The sequence below is a fragment of the Thunnus thynnus genome, chromosome 2, assembly GCF_963924715.1.
Source record: "Thunnus thynnus chromosome 2, fThuThy2.1, whole genome shotgun sequence".
NCBI classification, from domain to species: domain Eukaryota; kingdom Metazoa; phylum Chordata; class Actinopteri; order Scombriformes; family Scombridae; genus Thunnus; species Thunnus thynnus.
The window spans coordinates 21,808,490-21,836,290 of record NC_089518.1 but is presented as its reverse complement, the minus strand read 5'-3'; the positions used below and the strand labels follow the sequence as shown (position 1 = coordinate 21,836,290).

The window sequence follows — 27,801 nt, the reverse complement described above, 5'->3', positions numbered from 1 at the left end:
GTCATGTGTATTGTATTGTGGAGATATCTACTTAAGTTAGCATGCTAACCAGCTAGCCCCGGCCTGTCCTGTCTCGTAATACCACTTTGTACTTCAAGAGGTGACGGTAAGTCACTGTAGCGTTCAGTCTGTCCTCAGTCCAACATGAGAATCAGTTGTGCTGCCCCGAGCCACCACAGCGACAATAGCAGAGTTTTTGAGCCAGCTTCTGCCAGCTGCAGGACTGTTAACATGTCACTTTATTAAGTTTTAGTATTTTTTCAGGTGAGCAAGTAACCATTTAGATTCCCAGCATGTGGTCAGTTTATCCAAACATGAAACATGAAATGGGGATAGGAGGATGTGCTCTCTGGTGATATGCTGCCCCCTATTTGTTTGTAGCGGGTGGCCAAATCTTACATATTGCAACTTTAAAAAAAAAGCTGCAAGCGCATCTACTTAATTGGGAGGCGAGGCCCTTATACACTCACTTCATAGGCTAATTATGTTACGCACTTCATCATACCAACCACTAGGCGGCGGCGGTGCTTTATCATAGACTTTAAATATATAGAGCGGTCATCCCCATGTCAGATCTACACTGTTACTTGGCCCGTAACCAGACACAACTTGATAATGTTTTGGAAACCAGCGTCGAGCGTAAAACAAAAAATAATTCATTCAGCGCACAAACGGACGTCACGTTGGTACAGTAGGCGTAATTGCCCCGACATTTCTCTTCTATCTGTGGCGGATCTGTGAGCGTCAGAGTCGGGTTCCTCTGTAATCAGTAACCGACAATCCTCGGCAGGCAGCGGCTGCTCGTTTACGGAAGTCCCGGACAGTCTTGTTTAATTTGAAGGGCACGGGGACACGGGCGTGTGCGCGCGGCTACATCCTGTGTCTTTAAACCACAGGAAGGAGACATTTGTGTTGTTTCTGAGAGATGTAGCCCGCCTTGCAAATCTGTCGCCAGCATCGCTCCAAGCCCACCTGCTCCTTCTCTCTGTCATCTCCCCGCTCAGGAAGCGAGGCGCTGGGATGCCGATGGTTTCATCTGGGAGGAGGCTGGAAAGCAAAGTTCTGTGTTTTTTATAGTTGACGTTTCGCAGAGGGGGGGGGGCTTCTCGTAAATCCATATCCTCCACCGAGGGTCCGCGCTGTCCGACATTGACATCTGCTGCAGAAACGCTTCACTCAAGATCCATCAGCTTTTAAAATCCACAAGAACCAAAACAGGTAGGTGGTGATTAATCACCTACACGCATGCGTTATGTTTAGACTTGAAACCTGTTAGTAGTATTTATAATGTAATGGGCCTGTGTCTATAAATCACCAGTGATAGTGACATCTTAAAAAAAAAACACCCCAGACATGAAATACTATAAATTACTTTTAGTTTCATCTTGACAGCTGCGAGAAATGCATCCCTGAAAACTGATCCTCATGCTGGGGATGTTTCTACATGAGAGCTGATAGCCTATTGGTCATAGTTGTGTGACAACATTTGTTTTTTTTAAACGTGAGAAGATGATAATTAAGGATAAACTTAACAGAATTCACACCTTTGTCACCTTTTTTTAATGCCAGAAATCATGTTGATCACAATTAAAATGTGCACACACATAGACTGGCTCTGATATTTTACTCCTTCATCTCTTGACACACACTCAGATGTATGCACCCACAGCAAACCATGTGTCTGAGATACTATCTGATGGCAAAACACTGAATTAAAAAATGACCGTCATCCTTTTTTTCCCCCCCCAGACAGAAAAACTGTCCTTGAAGCAGGAGTGTAATTAGGCCAGATACTATATCTGCTGCTGTCCTCTTTCAGCTAAGACATTAGTCATTTCTTTGACAGTATGTAAATATGTAACGTACCACTGGCCACATAGGCTACTAGTATCCACTTACATTTACACTGTACAATGTAGATGTGTGATCTAGTGTTTACATAACTGCTTATATCATATATCTAGGGCTGCAAGTAACTCGATTAGTTGTTTGGTCCATAAAATGTCAGAAAATAGTTAAAAATCTTGATTGCTGTTTCCCAAAGTCCAAGATGATGTCCTCAAATGTCTTCTTTTGTCCCGATCAACAGTCCACCATCCAAAGACATTCAGGTTACTATATAGAAGACTAAATAAACCAGAAAATATTCACATTTGAGAAGCTTGAATGAGAGAATTTGGCCATTTTTGTCTCTTAAAAAATGACTCCAAATGATTAATTGATTATCAAAATAGTTGGCCATTAATTTAATAGTTGGCAACTAATTGATTAATCAACTAATCGTTGCAGCTCTAAAAATATATAATGACACATCCTGTCAAAAAGCCTTCTCTTAGCTGCTAGATAATATTTGCATATTTGTCTGTGGTCAGGAGCTGTTTCAGATAACTGTCACTCTATAAATTAGCAATGTGCTCCACTAACGTAGCAGAGACCATTTATCCTTTACTCTCAGGGTCATGAGTCCATACAGTTCAGTGCTTGGTAGTATGCAATAATATAATGTGATATAATGTAATATGACAGAGTAACAAGATGCAGAGGAAATGTGTTTGCATGCAGCTAAACTGAGTGAGAATTTAGCTGTGAGCGTAATAATCTGTAACTGGGTTAAATTCAGTACTACAGTTGAATTTGAAACACACTGATTATCACTCACCTAACAGGTTTTCTCAGTAGTTACAGTTAACTACTGTTAAGACTCGTGTGCCCCTTTTACAACTTTTTGGCAAGTCCCTTTGCATGTATTTCTTCACTCTTGTTAAAAGTGCAAGCTTGGCAGGAAGAAACATGATTGTGTAAGACTGGATTTCAATGTACATGCAGACACAAGCACAAGCATTAAGTCTCTCTCATGAGTCAGTCTAAGCACATTTGATTAATTATTATTGTCCCAAATTAAGGTGAGTCCATTGCCAGTTTCCCTCACAGACAGATGTGTTGGGCTGGATGAAAATATTTATTTTAATTACTTTATATTGTGCAATTTATATACACTGAGTCAAAATTTTGATAAACCAGAAGCTGAACCAACATTGTGGCCGTTTTTCTGTACAGAAGGCCTTTTTAAAACACAATGAAGCTTAAATAAATGTTTCCATTTGGTTGATTTCTACAGTGGTTAATTGACAGAATCTGAAATTCATCTTACAATTTAATTTTGCAGCACAGACATTATACATTACATTGTCATCTCGTGCCTTTAATGTTAGACTGTAAGCAAAATCATTTTGACGTCATTTACCCTAGGCTGTGACCTGATCAGAAAGATGAGGCCCCAGATACAGGAGTGGCACTAGGACCTAGAGGAGGCATTTACAGCTGTGGCAGCAGCTGCCGGTGTCATTTTTGTCCGGGTCATCATTAGTATCCCTGTCACAGGGGCATATGGCCCTGGAGGCCCTGAACACCAACACTCCTCGGCTGTAGTTTTAACATTAAACACAGAGGAGGTGGACAAAATGTGGAATCACTGAGTCAACAGAGGGCAACCATGCAGAGCCGAGGATTTAAGATAAAAGATAACACAATGTGATGATATAGATGACTTCCTTCTCATTAACTCCTGAGGAAGAGCTATGTGAAGATATGGCTTTTGACTCAGTCATCCAAAACTATCAGTGTTGTCAAATAATCCCATGAGCGGAGCCAAGAAGGCTCTCTACAGCCTGCTGTTTGGGTTACACTACATCCTTCCTGGCTCTCTCGCCCTCCGGAGTGTGCATGTAAACACCATGAGACGTTTGTTATTATCAAATCATTCTACTCTCTCCTATGTGAACGTGAGTGGAATAAGGAATGGTAGTCTGTCAGGATTGTTCCCATAAAAGCAAATATTTTGCTCTCCCTCTGTCATACATTCAGAAAATGAACATTTTTGTGTGTTAACCGCATTGTATTTAGTTTTTAGAATGCAGAAAAATGTTAACATTTTACATAATATATAGCAGTGTGTTATCATGAAGTCTTAAACACAGACATAGAGGGTTTTATATGTGCTTCTCCCAACCCTAAATTATCCATGTCTTTCCCTCACCAAGGTTTAAACACACTCTAATTCATATGGTCACTTTCACTCACATTCCTGTTTTTTTTTCCCAATGTTCCCGAGTACTCAGATCCACATTACTGCTGATTATGATCTATGTCCAATTGTTATGACGGTGGCCGCTGGGACTGTGGCACGTTGACGTCATTGATAGTGACTGTGAGGTGGTTGGCTGAAGGAAACAATACAGAGCACGTCGCTGGAGGAGCACAAGTGTCACCTCAGAGCGCAGAGACAGAGGAGAGGAGGAATAAGAGACGGTTTTTAGGTTGGGAATAGTACAGTCGCTCAGCTTAATGTGAAAGGATGGGGAAAAAACCTAATTGGTGGGGAACATTTTTGACTCAGTGCCCATACAGTGAAGGTGGGTAAGATGGAACAACCGAGTCTGGGGGGAGAGAGAAAGGATTAGAGACATGGGGACGATAAGAGAGCGAGAGAAGAGGGATTAAAGCTTGGAAAAATAGACAGTGCCAGAGGGAAATGTGAGAGGATCAATTTAGAGACATTCTGCAAAGAGACACAATGTTGTCACCGAATGGGCTGTCTTACTCGGCTCTCCCTCTCGCTTCCCTCGGCTCGTTTTGCACCCACCCACTCCCACGTGTGCCCAATTGGCCCGTCACCCTCCTCCACACTCCCCCCACCCACCCACTAAATGCCATACATGGACCACAGGAATACATTATGCCCAGGCAGGCACCAGGTTATTGGTGGACTGAAAGACCAGCATGTTTCTGGGGCACATGTGGAGTACAGACAGCACAGCTTCCCTCTCTGCATGAAAGTCATGGCCTCCATTTCTTCAAGGTCATGTAAGTAATTCTCAGAGAGCTCTGTTGTGTCTCCGTCCCCAAGCAGCACAAACCCTCTCTCACTACTGACCGAGAGTATAAAAATATTGCACAGGACGTCATTTCAGCCATGTGGGGGATATGATGGGTTAATATTTGTATCATGGTTTGGCTCTGCACTCAGTGTCACAAGGCGAGGTGTCTCCTCACTCTCATAAAAATGTGGCATTTTCTGGTCCACACGTGTTAAACTGTAACCATCACTGACTAACAGATATGGGGTTGGGCTGTCACAGTTTTGTGCCCAAATCTGCTTTTTTAAGGCTCAGACATGTCAATTATTAATTTACTTCCCTTTCCTCTTTGCTGATTTTCTTCTTTTTTTTTACATCTGAGAAATCTTTGTTTGCTTTATTATTATTTATCATAAGTTTGAATTTCTGTTGGTAGCACTCTTGTCTTAAGCTATGTTGAATATCATGGTAAGTATCTTTTTTTTCATCAATTTGCTGTAGCTGTTGCTTCACGTATTTTTGAATTTAAATCAGAAATAGTAAAACCTTGTATAAACTGGGTGTTTCTTGAATCACTATTGTGTGATATCAATCAGCATAAGAGAAAATCAAAGCAGACGTTATTCACGCGATAATTGAATGGATTTTTACTTGTGTCAATTGGCTTAAAGGCACACTATGCAGGATTTATCATTTTGTGTTTGTAAACACACAGCATTCAAAGTTGGCCCCTCCTCCCCAGTTCAATGAGCGAGAGAGAGAGAGAAAGCAGTGGTAGTAGATCAAGTTAGAGAGTGAATGAAGGGAGTGAGTGGCGCTGGTAAGAACAAAGCCATGAATCAGATGAATAAAACATTATTTTTGATTGTTTTATGGTGGTTATGTTCTAAAGCCCACACCTCCACACAACCTTGGGGGAAGGTGCTACATTGCCAGATTTTGTTTGAATGCAGAGCTTCATCCTGTCTGCTGTGGCCTCTCTGCTATGTGTGTGTGTGTAGCTTGGCTCCGCCCTCGGTCAAGCAGACACACAGACCTGCAGCTCAAAGACACAGAGAGAGAGAGCAGAGCGGAGCAGAGGAGCGAGAGATGGAGACAGCGATGTAAGCTCCTGACCTCACACTCTGTGCGCTGTTATTTGCTGTGGGCTACACACCCAGAAAAATAATAAGAAAATAAGAAAGAACAGGCAGAGGTCAGGATCTCTGAAGATAAATACACCACCACATACTTCTAGTGGATCATAAGTGATGATTGAGAGACTTTTGTATGAGCCTATACATTGTTTTTTAGGGAAATCCTGCCCAGTATACCTTTTTAAATTCCTCCTTTATTTATGTCATCTCTTGCTCTCTGTGTCTGCTTGAGCTCTGCAGCTACCTCAGTCAGTGTTGTTGTTTATTCCGTGCTGTTGACTTTTGCTGTTCTGGACCATGCAGCGGTTCCTCATGTTAGTGTGTGCCAGGTGCTCTGAGCTGATATGAACTGACTGAGCATCTCCCTGGTTACTGGAGGACTGGCAGGCAGATTAGGCACAGGCAGAGAGGATCAGCTGTGTCCAGGCTTATTTTCTCCATATCTCCCATCCAAAACCTCTAGGAGGTTTGAACAGTATCCTCCTGCTCTCCAGTTTTTGTGTTTATGTTTTTTGTTCTTTCAAATGTCTTATATCACTATGTGCAGCTGGAATAATCTGTTTTCAAGGCCATGAAAAGGCAGGTAATTGAACAGTCGTGATGGTGGGAGCCTGAATGACTCACTCAGTGCTGGGTCAACAGGATCTCATGACAGTCCCACACTCATCAGCTGAATAGACTTGTCACTTGTGAAAGAGGCTGCATGTTGTGCTGCCCAGTATTTCCTGACAGAAATTTGGCCTCCCTCTTTTCTTAGCTTCTTTTTTTTATTTTCCTTTTACATTACGTTATACGATCATTGTATGTTCACGGAGATAAATCCTCGTATGGATCCTTCCGTGTAATTTTGATGCCACAGAAAAATGTTATCTTCAGGTTCACTAGTGTAAGATGTTGTGGATGCGTGTGAGTTAAATTCCTAAAATGCAAGCATAATGTGCTTCTAACAAATGGAAACATTCCTATCATTTTCTCTGTTGCAGACATCTTAAGAAATGGACCAAGGTAATCAGAGCCAGAGCCAGACGCAAGCAGACAACCCAAGTGGAGCAGTAGAAGCTCCTCCAACCGATACAGCAGCTCCAGCCACAGATCCCACTGCCAGCCAGCCTGCTTCTGTCAGGCCTCGACGGCCCCAGAGAAGTGCCAAAGTAGAGGGCTCTGTAGACATATCCGAACCCAAAGATGAACCCAAACCCGAACCCACACCAGTGGCTAACCAGGACCAGTGCACTCCTGATGGCGCTGCGGCAAGTCGTCCCAAACCCTCTCGCCCTGCAGCTGTCAAACCCTTAGGAGACCGTACCGCGCCTAGCATCAAGTCTGGTCCTAAAGGTCCGGGACACCATCCGGTCAGGGCTGCCTCAGTGCCCCACCCACCTGCTAGCAGGCCTGTGCCTCCTCACCTGACCCCTCATGCACAGAGAGCCCTCTCTGTTGCAGGTACAGCTGACACTCAGGCCCAGGCTGTGGAAGACTTCAGGCAGGTTCCCTGATCTTTGTGTGTGTGTGTGTCCCAGCATTCATGTCTCAGCATGCCTCCATATAGCCTTTCATTCCCAGACAGCTGAGGAAGATTAGCCTTGGCACATGTAGACTGTTATAGACTTTAACAATTAACACCGCAAGGCTGTCTGATTGTACAGCAGCTAACATATGAATGTGGTAATTCTGTTAAATACTGTGATAATCATTTAACACAATTATTAGTTTCAGTGTCTGGAAACATTTGTTTTCTTCAACTTTTGAAGCTTATTATGTATTTTCACAACTAGAAAAATTAAATTCAGATAAATAATTTACTCTCACCGTCAGTAATATCACTCTCCTAAATTTTGCCAGCCTGCAACTTACTTGCCATCTTAACATTTGAAGCCACAGTATCTCTTTATACAGACATGAATCCTTGTGTTGTGTTTCTATGCGTGATCTAGAGTTTCCCATTCACATGACCTGCATGTGTTGGACTGTGGGATGAAACTGTTTCTAAATGTCTGACGCTGGCATGAGTTTCATAGCGTTCAGTGGAGTCAAACCCAGTGTATTAGTTTTGGTGCCACCCAATATATAAAATAGCATTGCATGAATAATACTGTAATTACCATTATTAAATGTGTAACAGGGCTCCTTACACATGCTTTGATTTGAACCACTGGTAACCACCTTAATTTATGGTGGTAATTATTTTCATGGAAAGAGAAGCTCCTGGGTGTCCACATCATCACAGATAATTAGCGTGTATTGTATATTGTATTGTTGTTTTTACTTAATATTAATATATATCAATAATTTCATGCAATTTGCTCTGCATATGAATCAGAATGACTGAGTAGATTACATTAGAATCATTTGCCTGTAATTAGATGATTGACATCTAATTAAAATGACATGTACAGTCAAGAAGTTGCATATTGTGCTCATTAGATATAGATAAGAATATATAAGATACATTAGGATGTGTTAATACAAGGGTCTCAGTCTGTAGGTTATGACAGTGTGGTGTGTAGGAGAGTGTTTCTGAGAGATATTACATAACACTCTTTGTCAACAGGGTGCACATCATCACTTGGAACGTAGGTTCGGCCACGCCACCTGATGACATCACTTCTTTGCTGGGGCTGAACGTGGGTGATGGAAACACAGACATGTACATCATTGGGTGAGAGGCAGCAGCAATCCAGTTTCTTTCACATAAAAGCTGAAGTGTCCATTTATGTTCACTTGTCCTACATTGACAGTGCAGACAATGTCGCTAATGAGTAGTCTCTCTCCCTATGGCAACGATTCTCTTCCATTTATTAATCATCCATTAAATTATCAAAGCCACCTCTCATCACTTCCTCCTACGTCTCTGCCTGCTGTTGACCCTGTGTTCTTTTTCTTCAAGGCTGCAGGAAGTGAACTCTATGATTAACAAAAGGCTGAAAGATGTCCTCTTCACAGACCAGTGGAGCGAGGTCTGCATGGAGAGACTCAGCCCCTTTGGTTATGTGCTGGTCAGTAATGGCTTTTCTATAAACACACATATGCTCGCTCTCATGTTAAAATGCTAGACAGCATGCGTACGCATTACGTGATCGCTGATGAGATCTCTGCTTCCTGCTGCTGTTTCGGCTCATTTTGTTCCCCGAGCAACGGATGGAGTGATAATTTATAACAAGCATGTAATGTCAGCGTATCTGCTATCTTCTGCTGTCTGCTGCCATGCTCATTGTGCAAAGTCAAGCTCTCGCTGTCTTCCGGTCTCTCTCTCAAATATACTAGATGTACTTAAAGCTCGAATTTAATCTGTGAATTTCCTAACAGTATTCTGCACATATTGAATGTAAGATGATGCAGGAAATACTAATATATTTTCCATTCTGTATATCATGTATAACATTAAAAGCATGGCCATATTTATATCTGTAGGATACTGGTATTTGCTGTGCTGGTATTTTGCATATTTTATGTGTTTACAGGCACATACCGTTGCTGGCAGTTGGTGTTCATCTGGCTGCATCTGAAACGATGTTTGACTCTGTTGGCATGGTGAGCCGGGGAGCGTGAATCAGCTGTCGAGCTGAACAAGCTAGACAAATGTCTCCCAGGGTGCAGTTTTATTTTTGGATCACGTTGTTGTCAGTGTTGATGGGCCGCTGACAGTGAGACTGATGCTGTCCTCCAGCTATCTCACGGTCTGCTACGCTAGTTTAAACCTCGTCAAAATCATCTTGCTGTGACCTTTTTGTGTACTTTGTGCTGATATTAATGCTGTGAGCTGGTTGGTCAAGCTCTTTAAGTAGAGGGAGATACACGGCGGTGTCAGTAGGAATCTGTATAGTTATGACATGGTGGACAGACACGTAGTAACAAGACACCTCATCCGTTCTTTCCTCTCTGAGACAGTCTGCTCACCAAGACTCATTGTCAGGTTCAGACTGTATCGGCTGCAAGCAGGGCAGCAAGAAAGCGTTGTCAAATCAGCCCCTCGCTGCAGAAGCACATAGCCAACAGGACTTTTTTTAACCACACAGTTGCTGATTGTAACCATTATTTCTGATTAAGTAAGCTACATTCAGATGCATACATTTGTAAAGACTTTTTTTTCTGGCTCTAATCTCTAATTGCAGCATGGCACCCCTATTGAATGTGTTGCAGTAGGCTTCGTTTGTGATTTATTTGGTTGACCATTTAATTAAAAAATGTTGACTGAGCACTTTATTCACTAGCTGAATAATTTTAACATGCATTGTAAAAAAAAATTGAAGCTTCCAAATTTAACAGCCTTCAAGACATTTGACAAGGACTTAGGTTACATCATCTTTTATAGTTTTGGCAAATTCTAGAATAACAGGAATAACAGAGACCTGCATTTCTATTAAAGTTAAATAATTACCAAAAGCTATACTTATGGCACATATGTCAACAAACTTGTGATGGTCAAAACTAATCTCAGGCATGCTTTTATAGTTTCTTCAAAAATCTAACAAATTAGGTGATGAACTATGGAAGAGGGTGTGGATGTTTTTGTGGTCGTCAGCGTGAGAGACTGGAATCATGAAGCCTTTATTTTGCACTGAGCTCCTTTCTCTAAATTCCCATGCGGCCCTGCTAACATCACACATGTTACTCACAGCTCAGTTCTCCAGTCATGTGTGTGCTCTGCAAGGTCAAACATACACAGCTGCACACATGTACTCTCTTTCTCTCTCACACACACACACACACTTGTCTTTGGGCTTAAATGTCTCTTATGTTCTAAGCCAAAATAGAAGCCTTCAGGAGCTCTACCAATGTTCACTGATGTTAATAAGAAATGCTTTTCAACCACACAGGCAAAGGTACATTCTCTCAGACTTTACACAAGTGCACACACACACACACTCATTGTCTGCATCCACACACATACCACAAATAAAGTCGGTCCACTTTGCGGTTCAGTAGAATCCATTACGCAACAAAGTCGTTCAAATAGCCGGTTAGTACTCGGGAGGGTCTTCAGTCACGTGGAGATGTGTGCCTCCATTACTGCCCACAGGGCATTTCAGACGGGGTGTGATCATGCTTCTTCGGCCTGCGGTTGGGGGGTTGGGATGTGTAGACAGTGAGGGAAGTACCATAAATATCTGGTGAGGGGCTTGACATAGAATGCAAATACCTTATCTCGTTCGGCTTAGTGAATGCCCCTCTTGCACAGTAGAAAAATATGCGCACTTTTCTTATACCAGTAGTTCACAAATGTCAAAAGTTGCATATGTATAGATGTAGCATAACAAGAAGTACATCAGATGATGGTGGAAGGCTTTAAAAAAGGAAAGGTCTGACCATCAAGCGCCTACAGTGTGTACATCACATTTCCCCCTACAAAGTGGTTTGTTTCCATAGTGAGAGTAGACCGCAAGCTACGACCTCCTTAATGTGCAGTGCTTCATGTAAAGTAGTGGGTGAGCTGGGCCACAGGCTCCTGCAGGGTAAAATGGAAATGCAAGGGGTTAGAAAGAGGGAGAGTACAAGAGGACGGGAGGAGAAAGTGAAGCCGAGCAGCAGAAATGGACACACAGCAAGGCTGGAGAGAATTTACATATAGAAATTTCACTGCAACTAAAAGAGATATTCACCGTTATCTTTCTGTGCAAAGTGAACTTAATTTCTGTCCTCTTAGCAGAATTATGTAAAATGGGTCCTCATCACCCTCACTGTGTACTTATTTATGTTGTGTTATCTTGTTCTTCATGTCTGTCACTTCTCAACTGTTTGTCCCTCAGGTGACCTCCCAGCGGATGCAGGGGTTGTTGCTACTGATCTTTGCCAAGTACTACCATCTGCCCTTCCTCCGTGGAGTCCAGACTGAGACCACTCGCACTGGACTGGGGGGTTACTGGGTGAGATGACCATAGAAACTTCGCCCACAGAAACAGAGCAGTACAAAGGACTACAGTTCCCTTTGGGAGTGAATAGATTTAAGGTCGCATCTGTCATGGATACCCTGATATAGATTTGAAAGACAAATGATCGATTACAGTTTCTACACCCTGCCTCTTACATACTGCTTGGTTTGTAACTGTGCAATTTGTTTGCTTTATCCAGAGCTGGTGAGGATGTTGCATCCTCAGAGCATAGAGCTCATGCAAATGACCTAACATACTGTATTTACATATATAGAATAAAAGACTGGAGCAACAGCACACCAACCACAATATCAGGCCTTGTTATTTGTTAGTCAAATGTTGTTCCATCTAGTTTTATGAAAATAAGGATATAGGATAAGATAAGGATGTTTGTATCTCACAGCCAGCGGTTGTTAATGCTTCGAAAGTCATTCATTACAAAATGAACCAAAGCCAAACTACAGTCTTGACTGATGCTAATGGTTAGTGATTTCTTTTCCATGTATTTTGACTGGTATGAGAATTGGACAAGATGAAGTTAGAGACTGAAATCACATTTGTTTTGACTAATGGCACCAAAACTCTAACAAACAAGAAACCAGTCCATCCAATCCAAGATTTTTGTTTAGAGGCACTAATTCTTTAAAAAAAGATGTTTCTACAACATGTCAGCACAATCTGCAGACTTCACACTGTAACATCTTCTGTGTTTTATCGACTCAGAGCAATTCGGAGAACAGCCAGAAGAAATCTGCAGGCTCATCCTGTCCCCCCACTGTGCACTTTGCTGTTAGCATTAAATATTCACTCAATGGTCCTTAATGAGTAAACTTCCTGTTTTCCTGTGGCAAAGACACATGGACACCACTCAATACAATGAAAACACTGATATACCAATCACTGGCTTTAAGCACTTTTCCATTATTTACAATATTAATTTTGATTCAACACATTCAAACGCCCTCTTCGTCTATTAGCGGTTCCTCATTTATATAATAACTTCTCATCTGCCTGTCTGTGTTGTAGGGGAATAAAGGTGGCGTGAGTGCCCGCATGTCTGTGTTCGGTCACACCATCTGCTTCCTCAACTGCCACCTGCCAGCTCACATGGAAAACTCAGAGCAGCGCATGGAGGACTTTGAGAGCATCCTGCAACAGCAGCAGTTTGAGGGCCAGGCTGCCACCGGGGTTCTTGACCATGAGTACGTTACCACATGCATGGACACACATACAGTTTTATATATCTGTCCGATAAGCACTAATAAAGCACTCAAATGCAGATATTCTGAGGTCAGGTGTCCAGTGTCTAAGCCTTGCGTGTCTGAATACTGTACGACAGAGACTACACAAACTGATAACCCCTTTTCACTTTCATCTTATTTGTGAAAAGTAAAGCTATACAGGTGTTGTTCACTGTGAAGGGAAATCTTATCATAATCAGTTTTGTGCTCGCACTTGTTTGAATTTATTACATTACTCTGTTTTTGCAGTGTGGTATTCTGGTTTGGGGATCTCAATTTCCGCATTGACGACCTGGATATGCAAGTGGTAAAATCAGCCATCGATAACAACAAGTTTTCCGTGTTGTGGGAAAAAGATCAGGTAAAAATAAAGGTTGTCTGATATTTACAATGATAGAAGATTGTGAAAATTAACTTAAACTGCATTGCATGTGCCCTCTCTGAAAAGATGGAACTTGTACCTTATCTTATCTTTTCATAGCAGCAGAAGTAGCGTTTATGTAAAGAAAACCTACTGAGAGTTGTTTTTCAAAAAGCTGTTAATTCTAAAAACATAAGTTTATATAATAATACTTGTGAAGACTTATCCCTTCACAAGCTCAGATGATGCTGAAAAGTCAGAAAGTAGATGATAAAATGTCTTTTATCATTTGGTGGACTGTGATATGTGTAGGTTGAACCACTAGAGGGCAACAGAGAAATATGCTACCCACCTGCTACCCACTCACAAGAGCTATCATTAAGTGCGAAAGAGGAATCCTCGGTGAGTGATGTCTAATGATTCTCATTGTTACAGCTAAACATGGCCAAAGACAGTGAGACAGTGTTGGAGGGATTCCAAGAGGGGCCACTGAAGTTCTCTCCTACCTACAAGTTTGATGTTGGGACAAATACATATGACACAAGGTTGGTGATGCTGGCGGCGCTGCTTTGAATTCTAGGCCACTGACCAGATATCTCAATGTCTGGCTCAGTAATATTTAAACACTCCTGTCTGAAAGGTTCTCACTAGCCTGAGGACCCTTGAGAATGCCTTTCTTTTCTTTCCTCCACATACTTCCTCTGACTTTAAAGGATGGTTGTAAGAGATTTCTCTACATGTCTCTCTCTCTGTCCCCCTCCCAGTGGAAAGAAGCGTAAACCGGCGTGGACCGACCGGATTCTCTGGCGCCTGAGAGCCACCGCACCTGCTGGCAGTGCAGGGAAGCGTGGTTCCATTTCGGGGCTGACCAGTGGGACCAAAGTGACGCAGCACTGCTACCGAAGTCACATGGAATACATCGTCAGTGACCACAAACCAGTCTCATCCATCTTTACCCTGCAGGTGAGACACACCAGGCACCACTGTGAGGGACCGACATCGACAGGGTATCATTACAGCTGGGCACCAAAATTACCAAGTTTCCTTAGTTTGAGAACATTGATGTTTTTCTTCAAAGCCCTTTGTTAATTGAACAAAATATGTTTCTGTTTTACTTTTTTTTACGTACAAGAACTTGAGCCTTAATAAAATACAGTCTAAACTTAACAAGGTTTTGATTTTAATGAGGAAATATCTGATCAAAAAAAGTAAACAGGACTAAGAATGTAACCAGGCATTTGATGCCAACTTTCAGTACTTAACAGTGTTTAATAATTGATGCTAAAAAGTATTGAGGTTTAGTCCCCAGCCCTCAGATTCATTTAATATTATTTTAGAAACCTTACATCAATTTGGCATTGAATAAATATTTGTTGTTCTCTGTAGTTCCCCTACAAGGTGGATATTCCCCTGGTCACAATCATAGTGGAGGACGAGTGGAATAGCATTGCTGATGCCATAGCGAAATTCAAACTGGCACCCAACTTTTCTCGAAGCTCCTGGGACTGGATCGGACTCTATAAGGTAACAAGTCTTACCTTTACTGGCCAAATAATGTATGATAAATCCATGTCAGTAAACCATCAGCGGTAGCATAACAAATATTTCTGTGCATAGCTAATTTTAATCAAGTAGATACTATTTGTGATTTTGCCTCTGTTGCCCTAGGTGGGTTTCAAACACCACAAGGACTATGTGGGATACATTTGGGCCAAGCAAGAGGAAGCTGATTTCCTTCGACAAGAACATCAGGTAACCTGGATGTGTGCTGAATTCTCTTCAGAGACAATTTTCTTTCACATTCAATTAATGTCTTACAAACTGTTTTCCAGGTAGCCTTTACTGAGGAAGAATTGCCCAAAGGCTCAGGGGACTTTATCTTGGGTTACTATAGCAACAATATGAGCACCATTGTGGGTGTAACAGAGCCATTTCAGGTAATCACAATACAGCATTGTTGAGGTTTAAATAATCAAATGCATTATCTTTTGCAAGTTGACATTAAGTATGATTAAGCAACGACTGCTACTGAATTCACATCCACTGCATCTTTACACTTGTTTTCATTTCCTCTGCTTTTCTCTTCTCCATATTCCACCTCTTTCATTCCACTCTTTTCCTCTCCTTCATCTATCCCCAGATCCAGCTTCCTACTTCAGACCCTGACAGCAGTTCTTCAGACAGCTCTGACATCAGCTCCGAAGACGATAGCACTGTTGTCCTCATGAAGACAAGGTCCCGCAGTCCCAGTCCACGCAAGAGCAAGCACCGCAGCCATCGCAGTGGCAGCCACGGCCGTAGTCTCAGCCGCTCCGGCAGTCCTACACAGGCCAAGATGAAAGAGCCAAATGTCACTGATGGTTCTCCATCCAGCACCATGGAGGCAGCTGAGAGTGGGTCCACAGTACACCCAGCAGAGGGCAGCAGCAGCCAGCTGTCTGTTCCTGGGGAGAAAGACAAAGACTCAGAGGGGTCAGGGGTGTGATACACAACCAAGTCCTGCTGTTGTCACAAGTCACATAGCCAAATGTTGTGTCTTTCATTTGATACATCCACTGCACTGTATGTTTTCTGTAATGAAAATGTACAGTTTCTTATGCCATCCTTTTCAGGAACAGCCGTCTGGTTTATTCAGAAGGCTTACTTTGCCTTGAGTTGATTTATTAAGCTGTGCACATTGTATATTTTTTTATTTGTAAACTTTTCACTCTGTCCTGTGTTTCTTCTATCTTTGTCCGTTCTCAGGTGTGGACAGTACAGGGAACTGACACCTTGCATTAGAAAACTCTCAAGGATTTATGGTCATGTAGAGTAATGGCTGCTTAATACTTTTTAGAGACTAACTTCCCGATATTCCAACAACGGTTTGAAGCTCTGCACTGACAGTCATGTTGGCAGACTGCATACAAGTGACCGAAAAAAAGCTCTTGAGACAAGGAGCATGACATACTTGATACAGACATTGCTCACAAATAGTATCATTCACTGTTTGCTTTAGTTGTGGAACATGTATCTATTATGAAACAAATCCACTCAAACCGAGAGGACCATAGAGACAAAAATACATTTTATTCTGAATCTTAGAATGAAAACATCAGTTTTGTCAACTTGCGTTACTAGTTTCTGCAAATCTGCAAATGGAGATAGCCATGCAGTTGAACTTGGCTGTGTGGTTCTACATTCCCTGCTTTGGCAATTTGGTATGTATTACACATCAACATGATATATACTGTAACATGCAGAGAGCATCTAAAATGATCCATCAATGGGAGTAAAATACCTCCAGGGGGGCATAAAAACAAAACAGAACCAAATTAGGTGGAGATGGGGTGTTTAGGGGCCCCTGCCACAAGCCATTTCAGTGTAGAGAGTGAATGTGGGTGTAAAGGCCTTTAAATAGACCGCCAAGTCAGTGCAGTGAGATGTGATGGCTGTGGGTGACTAGCTGTCAGCTGACACAGCTGTCTTGCCAGAACTTGGTGATTACTTGCTGGCCTTAGGTCCACTTACTAACAACTATAGCAATATCCGTCCCAGGAGAAACATGTTTCAATTGCTTTGACAGAGATACCTTTATGTGAGTTAATGGGCCTTAATCTAAATCTTGCCTTTCACAGCAGCAAATTTAACCGGAACACAAAAGCAAGAAAGACACTAACTGGTTATCAATCTGGATATCTCCAACAAATTTGAGCAGAAACTCTACTATGTAGTGCTACTAGAGAGCTTTGTATTATACTGTTAGTAGTATAATACAAAGCCGACATGTTCCACTATTGTGAAATATCACATTGCAAATATGATATTTCAAATACATGAATTGTCATATTTAATGCTTCACTTTTTGTATGTTTTTGACTTTTGCTTTGTCTTTTCAGTTAACCGTTTTTTAAAATTTGTTCTCTCTTTCTCACCCTCCCTTACTGATCCCGGTCATTACCTGACAGTGTGCTGTCACGATAGATGTGTTAACATTGGTATCGTGTGACCTCTGATGCACCATCTTAGACACTATTTACCTTTGGGCTCTTAGCATAGGACAGTGTATACTGTTGTAGCTGTAACCTCAGTGTGCGTGTCTATAATCAGTTTTTGTGTGTATGTGTTTTTATGGAGTTGTGTGTGTGTGTTTGGGATGGCGTGTGTGTGTGTGTGTGTGTGTGTGTGTGTGTGTGTAGCTAGCAGTGGCAGTGAATGGAGTGCGACTGTGTTTGCATGGTTTGCTGCTGGACATACTCTACATTCCGGTACTGTGATTTTTGTGCCGTAAAGTGCTGTTTTTGACTCCTCTTTGTCATAATCGTGGCTGTGAAAATTGTTAGAAAAACATGGTAAGGACAGTATAAAAATTTAACTTCCGTGTAAACGTTAGGTGAAGAAAATGCAGGATAGTTATGCTTGCATAAATCTATAATTATTTGAATCATTTCATAGTGCATTTATGTATTTTCTTTACTTTAAAATAAAAAAATACACAACATTTGTTTAGAGTAAGAGTAAAAGAGTGTTAGGGTGTTTAGAGTAAAAGATTAAGATTGTATGAACTTTGTCCTACTTTAGGTGATGTAGATAAGTATGATCAGTACTGCAGTCATGATCAGTGACCATTGTGAAATGTTAAAGAAAAAATGCTCTGTCTACAGAATGTTATCGTTTTGTTATTATGTGGCTAAAATAGAAGAATATGTATGTAAATGACAAATATGAAGTATGATATAACACACTAAATAGACAATCTATGCCACAAAGTTTATTTTACGTAAATTATGTATTTATTTTCTTATTTAACTGTTCAATGAGCCTGAATTCTGCTGGCCAGTGAGGGAGTATTATTTCAATGGAAATGTCAAAATATATTACAGAATATTGATCATTATTTTCCTTTTCTATTTGGAACTATGAAGAGAGATCCTGATTTCTCCAGTATGCATTTTAGTAAATTCAAATCAGATGTTGCTTTTATTGTCTGATGTGTAGATTGTTTAGTCTACATGTGTTTGTATAATTGTAGATGAAATTGACCTGAATACAAAAAAAAAAAAATACAGCAATGTTGTGAGATATTTGACTGGATTGTTGGCACATGAGGATAATTAAAAACATCTGTTCTATGAGGTAAGAAGGTTTTTTAGGGAGTTGCTTGCTTTGTTCTTCAACCCAAACACTAGTGCAACACTGTCCAAAGAAATAATACACTCCCCTTCAAATTGTGCTGTCTGTCTTTTTCCTGAGTCTGTTTATTTTATTTGCTTGAGAAATGGGTGTTACAGCATAATCAATTCTTTCTATTGAGGGGCTGGACCATACTGTAACAACGACTGCAGTGTAGGGTGTGTGCTGTGGAAATGTTATGAAAGCATGACACACTGAAGAGTTAAATATTTTCTGCTGAAAGGTGTGTGTGTCTGTCTGTCATAGGCTACTTTCGGAGAAAAATTTCAGACTAAAGACCAGTTATTTGGGGACGGCTTGTCCAACTGGGGACAAAAGTCATGTCACCAATTTGGAAAAAGCTGATTTTTGGGTCAGTGGTTAAGGTTAGGGTAAGTCTCCAGGAAATTAATATAAGTCTATGTAATGTCCCCAAAAGTGACATTAGGGTTAGAGGGGTTCGGGTTAGGGGGTTAGGATTAATGTGTGTGTGGGAGAGAGAATAAAAAAGATACATTAAGAAATGCACTGTACCTGAAACAGTGACTCAGGATATGTGTTTACAAAGTAAGTAAGGTCGATGGCCTTAAAAATATCAATGTCATTCCCCGAGAGAATGCGGTCTGAACTGCTGAAACCTTTGAACAAATAAGTGCAGGTGATATTTCCCTCAGCCAGTCTCTATAAAGGCCATAACTGAAACAACAGTACTCCACATGCATCAACTTCAATTATGTAAAAGAACTGAACTTCTAATGATTACTAGTTGTAGAGTGGACTTACACTGCATTAGTAGTCTTTTGACAGCCAATCAGCTTGTAGTGATTTAGGATGGTTTAGGGTAGAAGTCACTTGCTATTTTGGACTTTCTGAATGAATGTGTGCGATGAGTAGAGCAACACATCCTGTAGAAGGCAATAGCAGGTGCATCTTGCATCATGCTTTTGCTCACTGAAAAGAAAGCGTCCACCCTGCAAATTCACGGTGACAAATGACTGTACCACTATGATGCAACACTAGTCAGGGATTGAACTGCTTGGTTTAGTGACACTATGCACCATAAGCCAAGTAATAATAATTCATTTGATTGTCTAAAATGATACAGGCTAACAATACAAATGATGCTATGATGCTGTAATGCCATAAGTGTGAAGAGTCTTGTGTATTTTTTTTTTAAATTTTCTATCAATTTGCAAAATTGAATGGTATAATTTCGGCTTCTCTTTAAGAGATACACAAGTGCAGAAGGAAGTGTTTGATATTTGACCTTTTACCCTGGTGATATGAGCTACTTTGTGTGTGGAATAACAATCAGTACATGGGATTAATAATGTTACCTTTATTCTTTATCTCACATGATAATAACATTACCCAACAGCCACTGTTCAAGTTATCTTAACCTTCACAGTGACTGACCATTGACTTCTGTTGACAAACGCTGCCAGGTTGAAGTATTATATCTCGTCAGTGTAGCCCAGAGAGAACATCAGGTTACTGTGCTTCATGATGTAACACTGGCCTGAGATTGAAACATCACTGCTCTACACTTTCACAAATGCTGTGTCACGGTGACCAGCAATATTTTTTTTTTCGAAATATCTTGGAAACATGATGATCAATATGTGCTGGATGTTAAATACTCACAATGATAAGCAGAAAAGACATGCATGAGCTGTTTTGGTGAATCAGTGGTCTGAGTCACAAACTCTGTAACCACAATGTCTCTGCTTCATGTGCATCAGATTGTGAATAAATCTATCTTTGGCTAAGACAAATGTACGAGAATATTACCAGTTAAAACCAGTTCTTAAGAGTGAATTCAATGTTCACAAACTAAAACTAAACTTTTTAGTTCACTTAGTTTAATTTCACCTCAAAAAAAAAAAAAAAAAAAAAAAGGAATGGATGAGAAAATGTCCTGCTTTGGAGCAAAAACCATGGTAAACCAGTCCTTATAGAGACAATAATTAAACCCATCTGTAGTCCACTAAGGTACAACATGTTCAAAATGAGAGCTTTTGATTATATTACACAACAGCGCCTGAAGGGTAAGAGGAAGATGGGGGCTTTTTGAGCAAAGTATAACGAAGTTATGCTGAGAGATAATATCCTCAACCTCTGCTCTTCTCTCCACTGCCCAGCTCTCACTTTATTATGAATGTATTTTCAGATTTATCTGGTTGTTTCACCGGGAAGGTACATGTTCTGATGTTCTTGTGATAGCTAATATGAATACAACTTATCAGATCAATTATACCTGTGGGTGTTTATATTAAACTCTAATCATGGTCTCTAGGACACACGTATTTGTTGTCTGGTACACTAAGGCTGATGATAAAATGCATCACCCACAAACACAGGAAGAGTTTTATATAAGACATCATAAGAATTAGCAATCACGTTCATTGGTTGCTTATATTTGTAGAGCAAATAACTTCGGTCTGATGTATGAATTTTTTTTTAATCAGACATTAGGCTTGAAGTCTTTTTAAAAATAAGCTTTTAAACTGATCATAGCATCATAAAAATGTAAGTCTCAATGTAGCAAACAGTGCACTGGAGAGTTACAGCCAACCAGCTCTTATATGTGCTTAAAATACACAAAACATGAGAGGGAAAGAAGTATGGTCCAGTGGATGTTCAGGCTGAGGAGCATCAGGTATCAAACATTCCTAACATACATACACAGGAATCATATGATCACACCATGTCTTAAGTTTTCATGTTATTATTTGCAAAACAAAAACTCTTGGCCTGTCCTGACTTCTTAAAGAAGCTATTTTAAGTTTAGGGGTTGAATTTAATTTCAATTTTAAATAGATTTGCAGAAGATTAAGTTTGTGTTTGAGTAATGGCTGAGTTAAGGCATGCGGCCCCCATGGTATCAAGGCTGGGGAATGAAGCACAAGGGCAGATTTGTGTGTGTGTGTGTGTGTATGTGTGTGGCAACACAGTGGTAGACAAGGGAGAAAGTTATGATACAAAATCATGTTATATTGTCAGATTTAACCACTTTGTGTGTGATCAATCAATCAAATTTTATTTATATAGCACCTTTCACACAAATCAAATGCAATTCAAAGTGCTTTACAAGCGATTTAGAAACTCATGCACATCAAAATAATTAAAAAGCAAAAAAGTAAATAGAATAAGACAACAATAAAATATCAGTAGTTAATATAATAAACGATAAATAATAAAAGGCAATACAAGCAATAAAAATGATAAAATCGTAAAACACCAGATAAAAGCCAGGCTACTACATAAAAGTCAGACTAAAGAAATAGGGTGGAGGTGCTGAATGAACAAGGCTTTCATAACATATACATAGCACACACCCTACACTGCAGTCCTCCTTACAGTATGTATTTTTTTCCTAGGATGGTGAAGTCATGATCCGCTCTACTCTACGTCTTATTGGCTTACCCTGATATTCTTACCCTAACACTAACCAATCTCATTCCTCATGCCTGAACCTAACCAATCCAACCAATGAAGGCAACAAGTACTAGCCAATCAGAGGTAGAGTAGGGCGGGTCATAACTTCGTTATCCTAGGGGAAAAAAAAAAAAATTGGCTTACAGTATGGTACAGCCCCGCCATGGGCTCAGTGGTATGGCCCGCCTCCTAGTGACGTCAACGCGTCTGACTTGATAGAATAAATAGTGGAGCTCTGCGCCATGAGGCTCAGGCTACAGGATCGATACACCGAGAGGCTGAGACTGAAGAGGAAACGCAAAGGCGCTGCTAGAAAATAATAATAATACACAGTTAACGTAATATTTACGTTGCAACATTTTTTTTTTTACATTTAGTACCAGCAGTTGCCGTTAACGATGATGAACGGACAGATGAATGGTTTTCATAACTCCCTCATTGACGAGGACTGCTTCTTGTTCACCTCGGAGTCTGTCGGAGAAGGGCATCCCGGTAAGACCAGCACGCCGGCCATTCATCCGGTTGTGTTTGATTAAATGAGCCACGGTGATATAGTTTTTACGACGTTTTTTTTTGCCCCCACGTACTGTAGAGTGTAACGTTTAATAAAGAGTAGGTTGGACGCCGTTCAAATGTTGCCGTTACGGCCTTCTTCGTTGCGTGAAAGAAGATGGGCCAGCTTCAGAAGCACGCGCCACCAGCTAACTATCGCTAGCTAACGTTAATCTTTGCTAAACGGTTGATTGTGTGGCGTGTCCGGTCCACCGACAGCAAAACCCCCGCTGTGTTCATAACAGACAGTCGTTGGAAATCGTGACCTAAGTGCTTTTCTCAACCTAACGTTAATTTTTATATCATAATCGGTATACGTTCTCCCCGTCCGCGGCTGTTCTTGAAAAGCAACAATGACTCGGTTACTTTATCGGTTTGCCTGTACAACAGTGTATGCTTTTTATTGTGTCCTCGGTATAATTAATTAGTTTGAAGGTTAGTTAGAAGTTTAACTCTCTTGTCTTCCGCTCTCCGGTTTTCTGCGCGCTCACCCGGCTGCTCCACACGTGCACATGCTGAAATGGCGACTGTTGAGAGGCTTCGAGCCACTCCCACTGAGCAGGATCGCCTCATCTGGCTTTTACCCGGTGCTTTGGTCTTGCTGCAGTCTGTTATCAGTGCAGGTAATGACGTTACATTATTGCTCTGTTTTTTCAGACAAGATCTGTGATCAGATCAGCGATGCAGTCCTAGACGCTCATCTCAAGCAGGATCCTGATGCCAAAGTTGCGTGTGGTAAGAACATTTTTCTTTTTGTTTTCTTAATGTTGGCTCAAATCAGCAGTCAGTCAGTTCTTACGGAAAATAATTTTCATTTGTCTGTCTTGTCTGTTGCAGAGACCGTTGCCAAGACGGGAATGATCCTGTTGGCAGGCGAGGTGACATCTCGAGCCACGGTGGACTACCAGAAAGTTGTCCGTGACACCATTCGCCTAATTGGATATGACGACTCCTCCAAAGGTGTGGCATGTTTTTCTTTTAGAACTTCTGCTTTGTGCTTTTCATTGAATTGTGTCACATCAACTTTTATTATTGCGTATGAATGGTGTTGACCTGCTGATGTTTCCTCATGCACAGGCTTCGACTATAAGACCTGTAATGTTCTTGTGGCCTTGGAGCAGCAGTCTCCTGACATTGCGCAGGGTGTTCACGTCGACCGCAACGAGGAGGACATCGGAGCAGGGGACCAGGTCAGTTTGCCACATGTGTGCTGACGATACAAAGTGCTGCTTGTTGTTGTCCTCAAATAACATTTATGCAAATAAACCTACTCACTGAGTAATCGTCTCTCACTTTGCAGGGCTTGATGTTTGGATATGCCACTGATGAGACCGAGGAGTGCATGCCTCTGACAATCGTTCTTGCCCATAAGCTGAATGCTAAGATGGCTGAGCTGCGACGCAATGGCACCCTTCCATGGCTCCGGCCAGACTCAAAGACCCAGGTAGAGCTGCCATTTTACCTGTTTTTAACTACTGTAAATTCCTTCTTTTAATGGGGTTTGACTCATCTGTATTTTCACCTTTTGTGCAGGTTACTGTCCAGTACCGCCAGGACCGCGGCGCCATGCTTCCAGTGCGTGTGCACACAATTGTTATCTCTGTTCAGCACGATGAAGATATTTGCCTGGAGGAGATGAGAGACGCCCTGAAAGAGAAGGTCATCAAAACTGTTGTTCCTTGCATCTATTTGGACGATGACACCATCTATCACCTGCAGCCCAGCGGGCGATTTGTTATTGGGGGCCCACAGGTAAGTGTCGGAGGGAGTGGCTTTCAGAAATCATGTAGCCTGTGGGTTGCATACCTGTCTTGACATCTGTTCCTCCATTACAGGGTGATGCCGGCCTGACAGGGCGTAAAATTATTGTTGACACCTATGGAGGTTGGGGAGCCCATGGCGGTGGAGCCTTCTCTGGAAAAGATTACACAAAGGTGGACCGTTCTGCTGCTTATGCTGCACGCTGGGTGGCCAAATCTCTGGTGAAGGCTGAGCTCTGCAGGAGAGTGTTGGTCCAGGTGAGTACTAGTACCATAACACACGTCTCTGTTTTAGAGAAAGGGGCTGCAAGAGGTTCCTGTCTGAAGTTTTCTGTGTTTTGTAGGCTTGATATAATACATGTATATGTGCTGTATTAGGTGTCCTATGCCATCGGAGTTGCCCACCCCCTCTCCATTTCCATCTTCCACTATGGGACCTCCCACAAGAGTGAGAGGGAGCTGCTTGACATTGTGAAGAAGAACTTTGATCTCCGTCCAGGAGTCATTGTCAGGTAATGTATGGCCTCTGAAGCCACGTGCTACTCACTGACAGAGCAGCTTCTGGCTCCTTCTGTTTCCTGTGTCTTATTGTCTCTTTTGTTTTTTTTAGTTGCCCTGCTGAGGATTTAGAGTTTAGTCTATTAATCTATTGTGATAGAAAGCTTTGAGTTTGCCATATCTCTGTTTTTAATTATATGGCTTAGTGTTAAAGGTTGCACATGTGGACATTAGTGGGGTCTAATTTATTAGGGCAAACATGTAAGAGATTTGGCATAATGAAGCCTTGTAGCTCATAGTTAGCTCAAGTGTCCTTCTTTAAATTGGATGAGTGTGGTTTCCATCTGAAGCTGCAGTCACCACACTGCTCAGGGATGAGTTTGGTTGGCAGGGTAAGTGTTGAAGCTTTATGTGTTCTTCCCTCTTTACCAGCTGGTCTAACAAACCTCTATTTTATTATATTATTTTATTTTATTTATTAATTTTTTTGGTAGTGGCTCTTGACACTGCCCACTGGCTAATGTGAGTGTTAATGCCTTTTGTGAATATGAATGCATGCATGTGAGCTCACTGGGTTTGACTGCTGCTAAATGTGTTGATTATGTATTCCAGGGATCTGGATCTGAAGAAGCCCTTGTATCAGAGGACCGCGGCCTATGGCCACTTTGGCCGAGACTCCTTCCCATGGGAGGTGCCCAAAAAACTCAAATACTAAACCTGTTAAGCTTTTCCCCCCAGGCTTGTTGGTGTATACTACAGAGAAGCCTCCAAGTTCCGGGGGTGAAATGCCCTTATCTCTTTAATAATGGTATCATTAACACATGACTCCATCCCTCCCTCACTCCACCTCCCTCTTCTTGTCTGGTTACTGTTTTTCTGCTGGTTGCAGTATTGTACTGGGTCCTAGGAGGCATGCCTCAAACTTGGATGTTTTTAAAGAGTTGGATGGGTTCCATGAACTCATGCACCATAGTGCTTCATGTTCTCCCACGTCTTGAGGTCCCCTTGCTTCTCGTTGTGATAGTCCCCGAATAGCTGCGGTTCAGTTGTTCTTTTGGCATTCCAAACTCCGTCAATATTGTCAGTCCTCTATTCAGTGTCATAGTAGTAGCATTTTAGACGATATGCGTTGCTGGTGCTACTGATTTATAAGGAGTCTGCGTTACAGCTAAAGATTTGAAAGTCCATTTTAGAAGCAAAACCTGACACTGGAGGATCCTCTGATCTTCCCAAATAAGTTCAGCTTCTTTCTAAACATTCCCCCTTTGTCAGTCTGGTACAATTATTCCTTGACCCAGTGTTCTTTATCCCCTTTTTGTTAGCTTTATTCCCTCGTCTTTGTGGAGGATGCTAGAATGGCACAATTAAAATTCAAGGGTTGTTGCTGTTTTCACTAAAAATGCTATGCATTGCAGGCTAAGGGGCAAGTCAAATCCTAATTATTCAAGCTCTCAAGTGAGCATAAAGCCTCAGATGCCCCTACAGACCTTTGCTGTTTTCTGACGTAATACAGAAAAGTCAGAAGCTGCTATGTCACTGCTCTGGTCTGCAGAGGTATCGGTAATACTTGATAGTGATGGAAAAACTCGATTGTTTATGCATTGAAATTCAATTTTTAAATGAGTCCTTTTTTAAATGTAGATTCACTTGCTTTTTTATGGTTTGAAGTGACTAAAGGCCCTTTGACTCCATAAGAATATTGATGTCAGGTGTAGCTACAGAGAAACCTGGTTCCCATCTTTATTCTTACCGGAGTTTGTTCTTTGCCACAGAGTCTTATTGGCTAGATGTCAAACCTCAATACTATTTATTTGTTCTCTGAAACTCGGCGTGGATACAGAGAAGCTGAAGTTTCAGAAGGCAGCTTTAAACACACTTGGTTATTGAATCTTGAATTCCTTTTGACTTGATCATTTTTCAGTGTTTGGCTTGAGGCTCCAGAGTGTTGTACAGAAAAGCTTTGGTTGGCCTCAACAAGAAACTGTCACTGGTTAATGTTAATGACTATTTTACACCTTTTCTTATTTTTGGACAGCAGATATTAATTTTTAGATGGGTTGGTTTTGAAATCCCATTTTAAAATGTCTGGTGCAATTCTTTGGCTCTTACCTGTCCTCACTAATGGGATGGCAACATTTGGTTGGTGTAGTACAGAGAAACCAGCCTTGTTTACATGGCCATCCCATGTGTTGGATAGAGGTTTGGAGTTTTGGTTTTGTTCCCTTTTACTACTCGGAGGTCATAACGTTGGCTACAGTAAGTGTAAGAGTGCCTTTTCTATTTCCTCTGCTACCATTTCCCCTTCTCCCCTCCTACCAACATGCGTTCAACTTCCACAGGAACAAGTAGCTCATACTGTATTATGCTTCATGTTTAGATTGGGTCGTTTCCTTATGCTCTGTAATAAACAACTCCCTTCAAATGTGCTGTCTCAATTTCGTTGTATGTTCACTGATATTGTGTGCACACAGAATTTGGTGGCTAAGTGAAAGAAACTTGTCGCAATGAGGAAGTAGGGTTGTAATTTTACTCGCAGCTGCGCTTTCTGTTAAATTTGTTAAGAGACTTTGTACTTTTGCAATCCTCCATCATTGTTTTTAGCACCAGCCTATATAGTTAAGTTTCACCTCTCACCCAAAAGGCTTCTTCAGTCCCATTGTGTTACTAATGGACATTTACCAGATATTATCAAGTTTAGACGGAGCAGCAGTTGCAGGAAATTATATTACTAAAGTCTGGAGGCATTATTGAAGAAATGTTACAATATAAGAAATTGCCCTGTCTACTTCCTGCTTGGTTTAATACTCAATGATAACAGGCTGTGCTGTCTTTCTGTTCCACCAAAAATTAGGTTTTTTGTCAGGGTGACTGATTATTATGAAAAAGCTACCGGTGGCATTTACAAGTCATGTGTTTTTCAGGCACCTGTTGTCTGATG

General features: G+C 41.3%; 2 protein-coding genes across 2 annotated transcripts; both read left to right on the top strand.

The window, feature by feature from the left end:
- Positions 1-579: 579 nt before the first annotated feature.
- Positions 580-18,675, top strand: inpp5jb (inositol polyphosphate-5-phosphatase Jb). The gene is made up of 13 exons (XM_067610657.1): positions 580-1,218; positions 6,976-7,475; positions 8,544-8,651; positions 8,880-8,988; positions 11,740-11,856; positions 12,889-13,064; positions 13,353-13,464; positions 13,900-14,009; positions 14,229-14,427; positions 14,851-14,988; positions 15,133-15,216; positions 15,297-15,401; positions 15,605-18,675. The coding sequence occupies exons 2-13, from the start codon at positions 6,988-6,990 to the stop codon at positions 15,947-15,949; spliced, it is 2,091 nt and encodes a 696-aa protein (XP_067466758.1). The 5' UTR covers positions 580-1,218; positions 6,976-6,987; the 3' UTR covers positions 15,950-18,675.
- A 3,619-nt stretch (positions 18,676-22,294) lies between these two features.
- Positions 22,295-27,285, top strand: mat2ab (methionine adenosyltransferase 2Ab). The gene is made up of 9 exons (XM_067610614.1): positions 22,295-22,545; positions 23,263-23,340; positions 23,443-23,565; positions 23,683-23,795; positions 23,906-24,049; positions 24,139-24,357; positions 24,441-24,623; positions 24,744-24,877; positions 25,476-27,285. The coding sequence occupies exons 1-9, from the start codon at positions 22,452-22,454 to the stop codon at positions 25,576-25,578; spliced, it is 1,191 nt and encodes a 396-aa protein (XP_067466715.1). The 5' UTR covers positions 22,295-22,451; the 3' UTR covers positions 25,579-27,285.
- The last annotated feature ends 516 nt before the right edge of the window (positions 27,286-27,801 follow it).

Bases quoted from the DNA above. Each gene is read 5' to 3' on its own strand.
- inpp5jb (XM_067610657.1), top strand. From the start codon at position 6,988: ATGGACCAAGGTAATCAGAGCCAGAGCCAGACGCAAGCAGACAACCCA. The intron at 7,476-8,543 runs GCAGGTTCCCTG...CTTTGTCAACAG, and splicing joins CAGGCTGTGGAAGACTTCAG to GGTGCACATCATCACTTGGA. The intron at 13,065-13,352 runs GTACGTTACCAC...CTGTTTTTGCAG, and splicing joins ACCGGGGTTCTTGACCATGA to TGTGGTATTCTGGTTTGGGG.
- mat2ab (XM_067610614.1), top strand. From the start codon at position 22,452: ATGATGAACGGACAGATGAATGGTTTTCATAACTCCCTCATTGACGAG. The intron at 24,358-24,440 runs GTAAGTGTCGGA...CCTCCATTACAG, and splicing joins TTGTTATTGGGGGCCCACAG to GGTGATGCCGGCCTGACAGG. The intron at 24,624-24,743 runs GTGAGTACTAGT...GTGCTGTATTAG, and splicing joins GCAGGAGAGTGTTGGTCCAG to GTGTCCTATGCCATCGGAGT.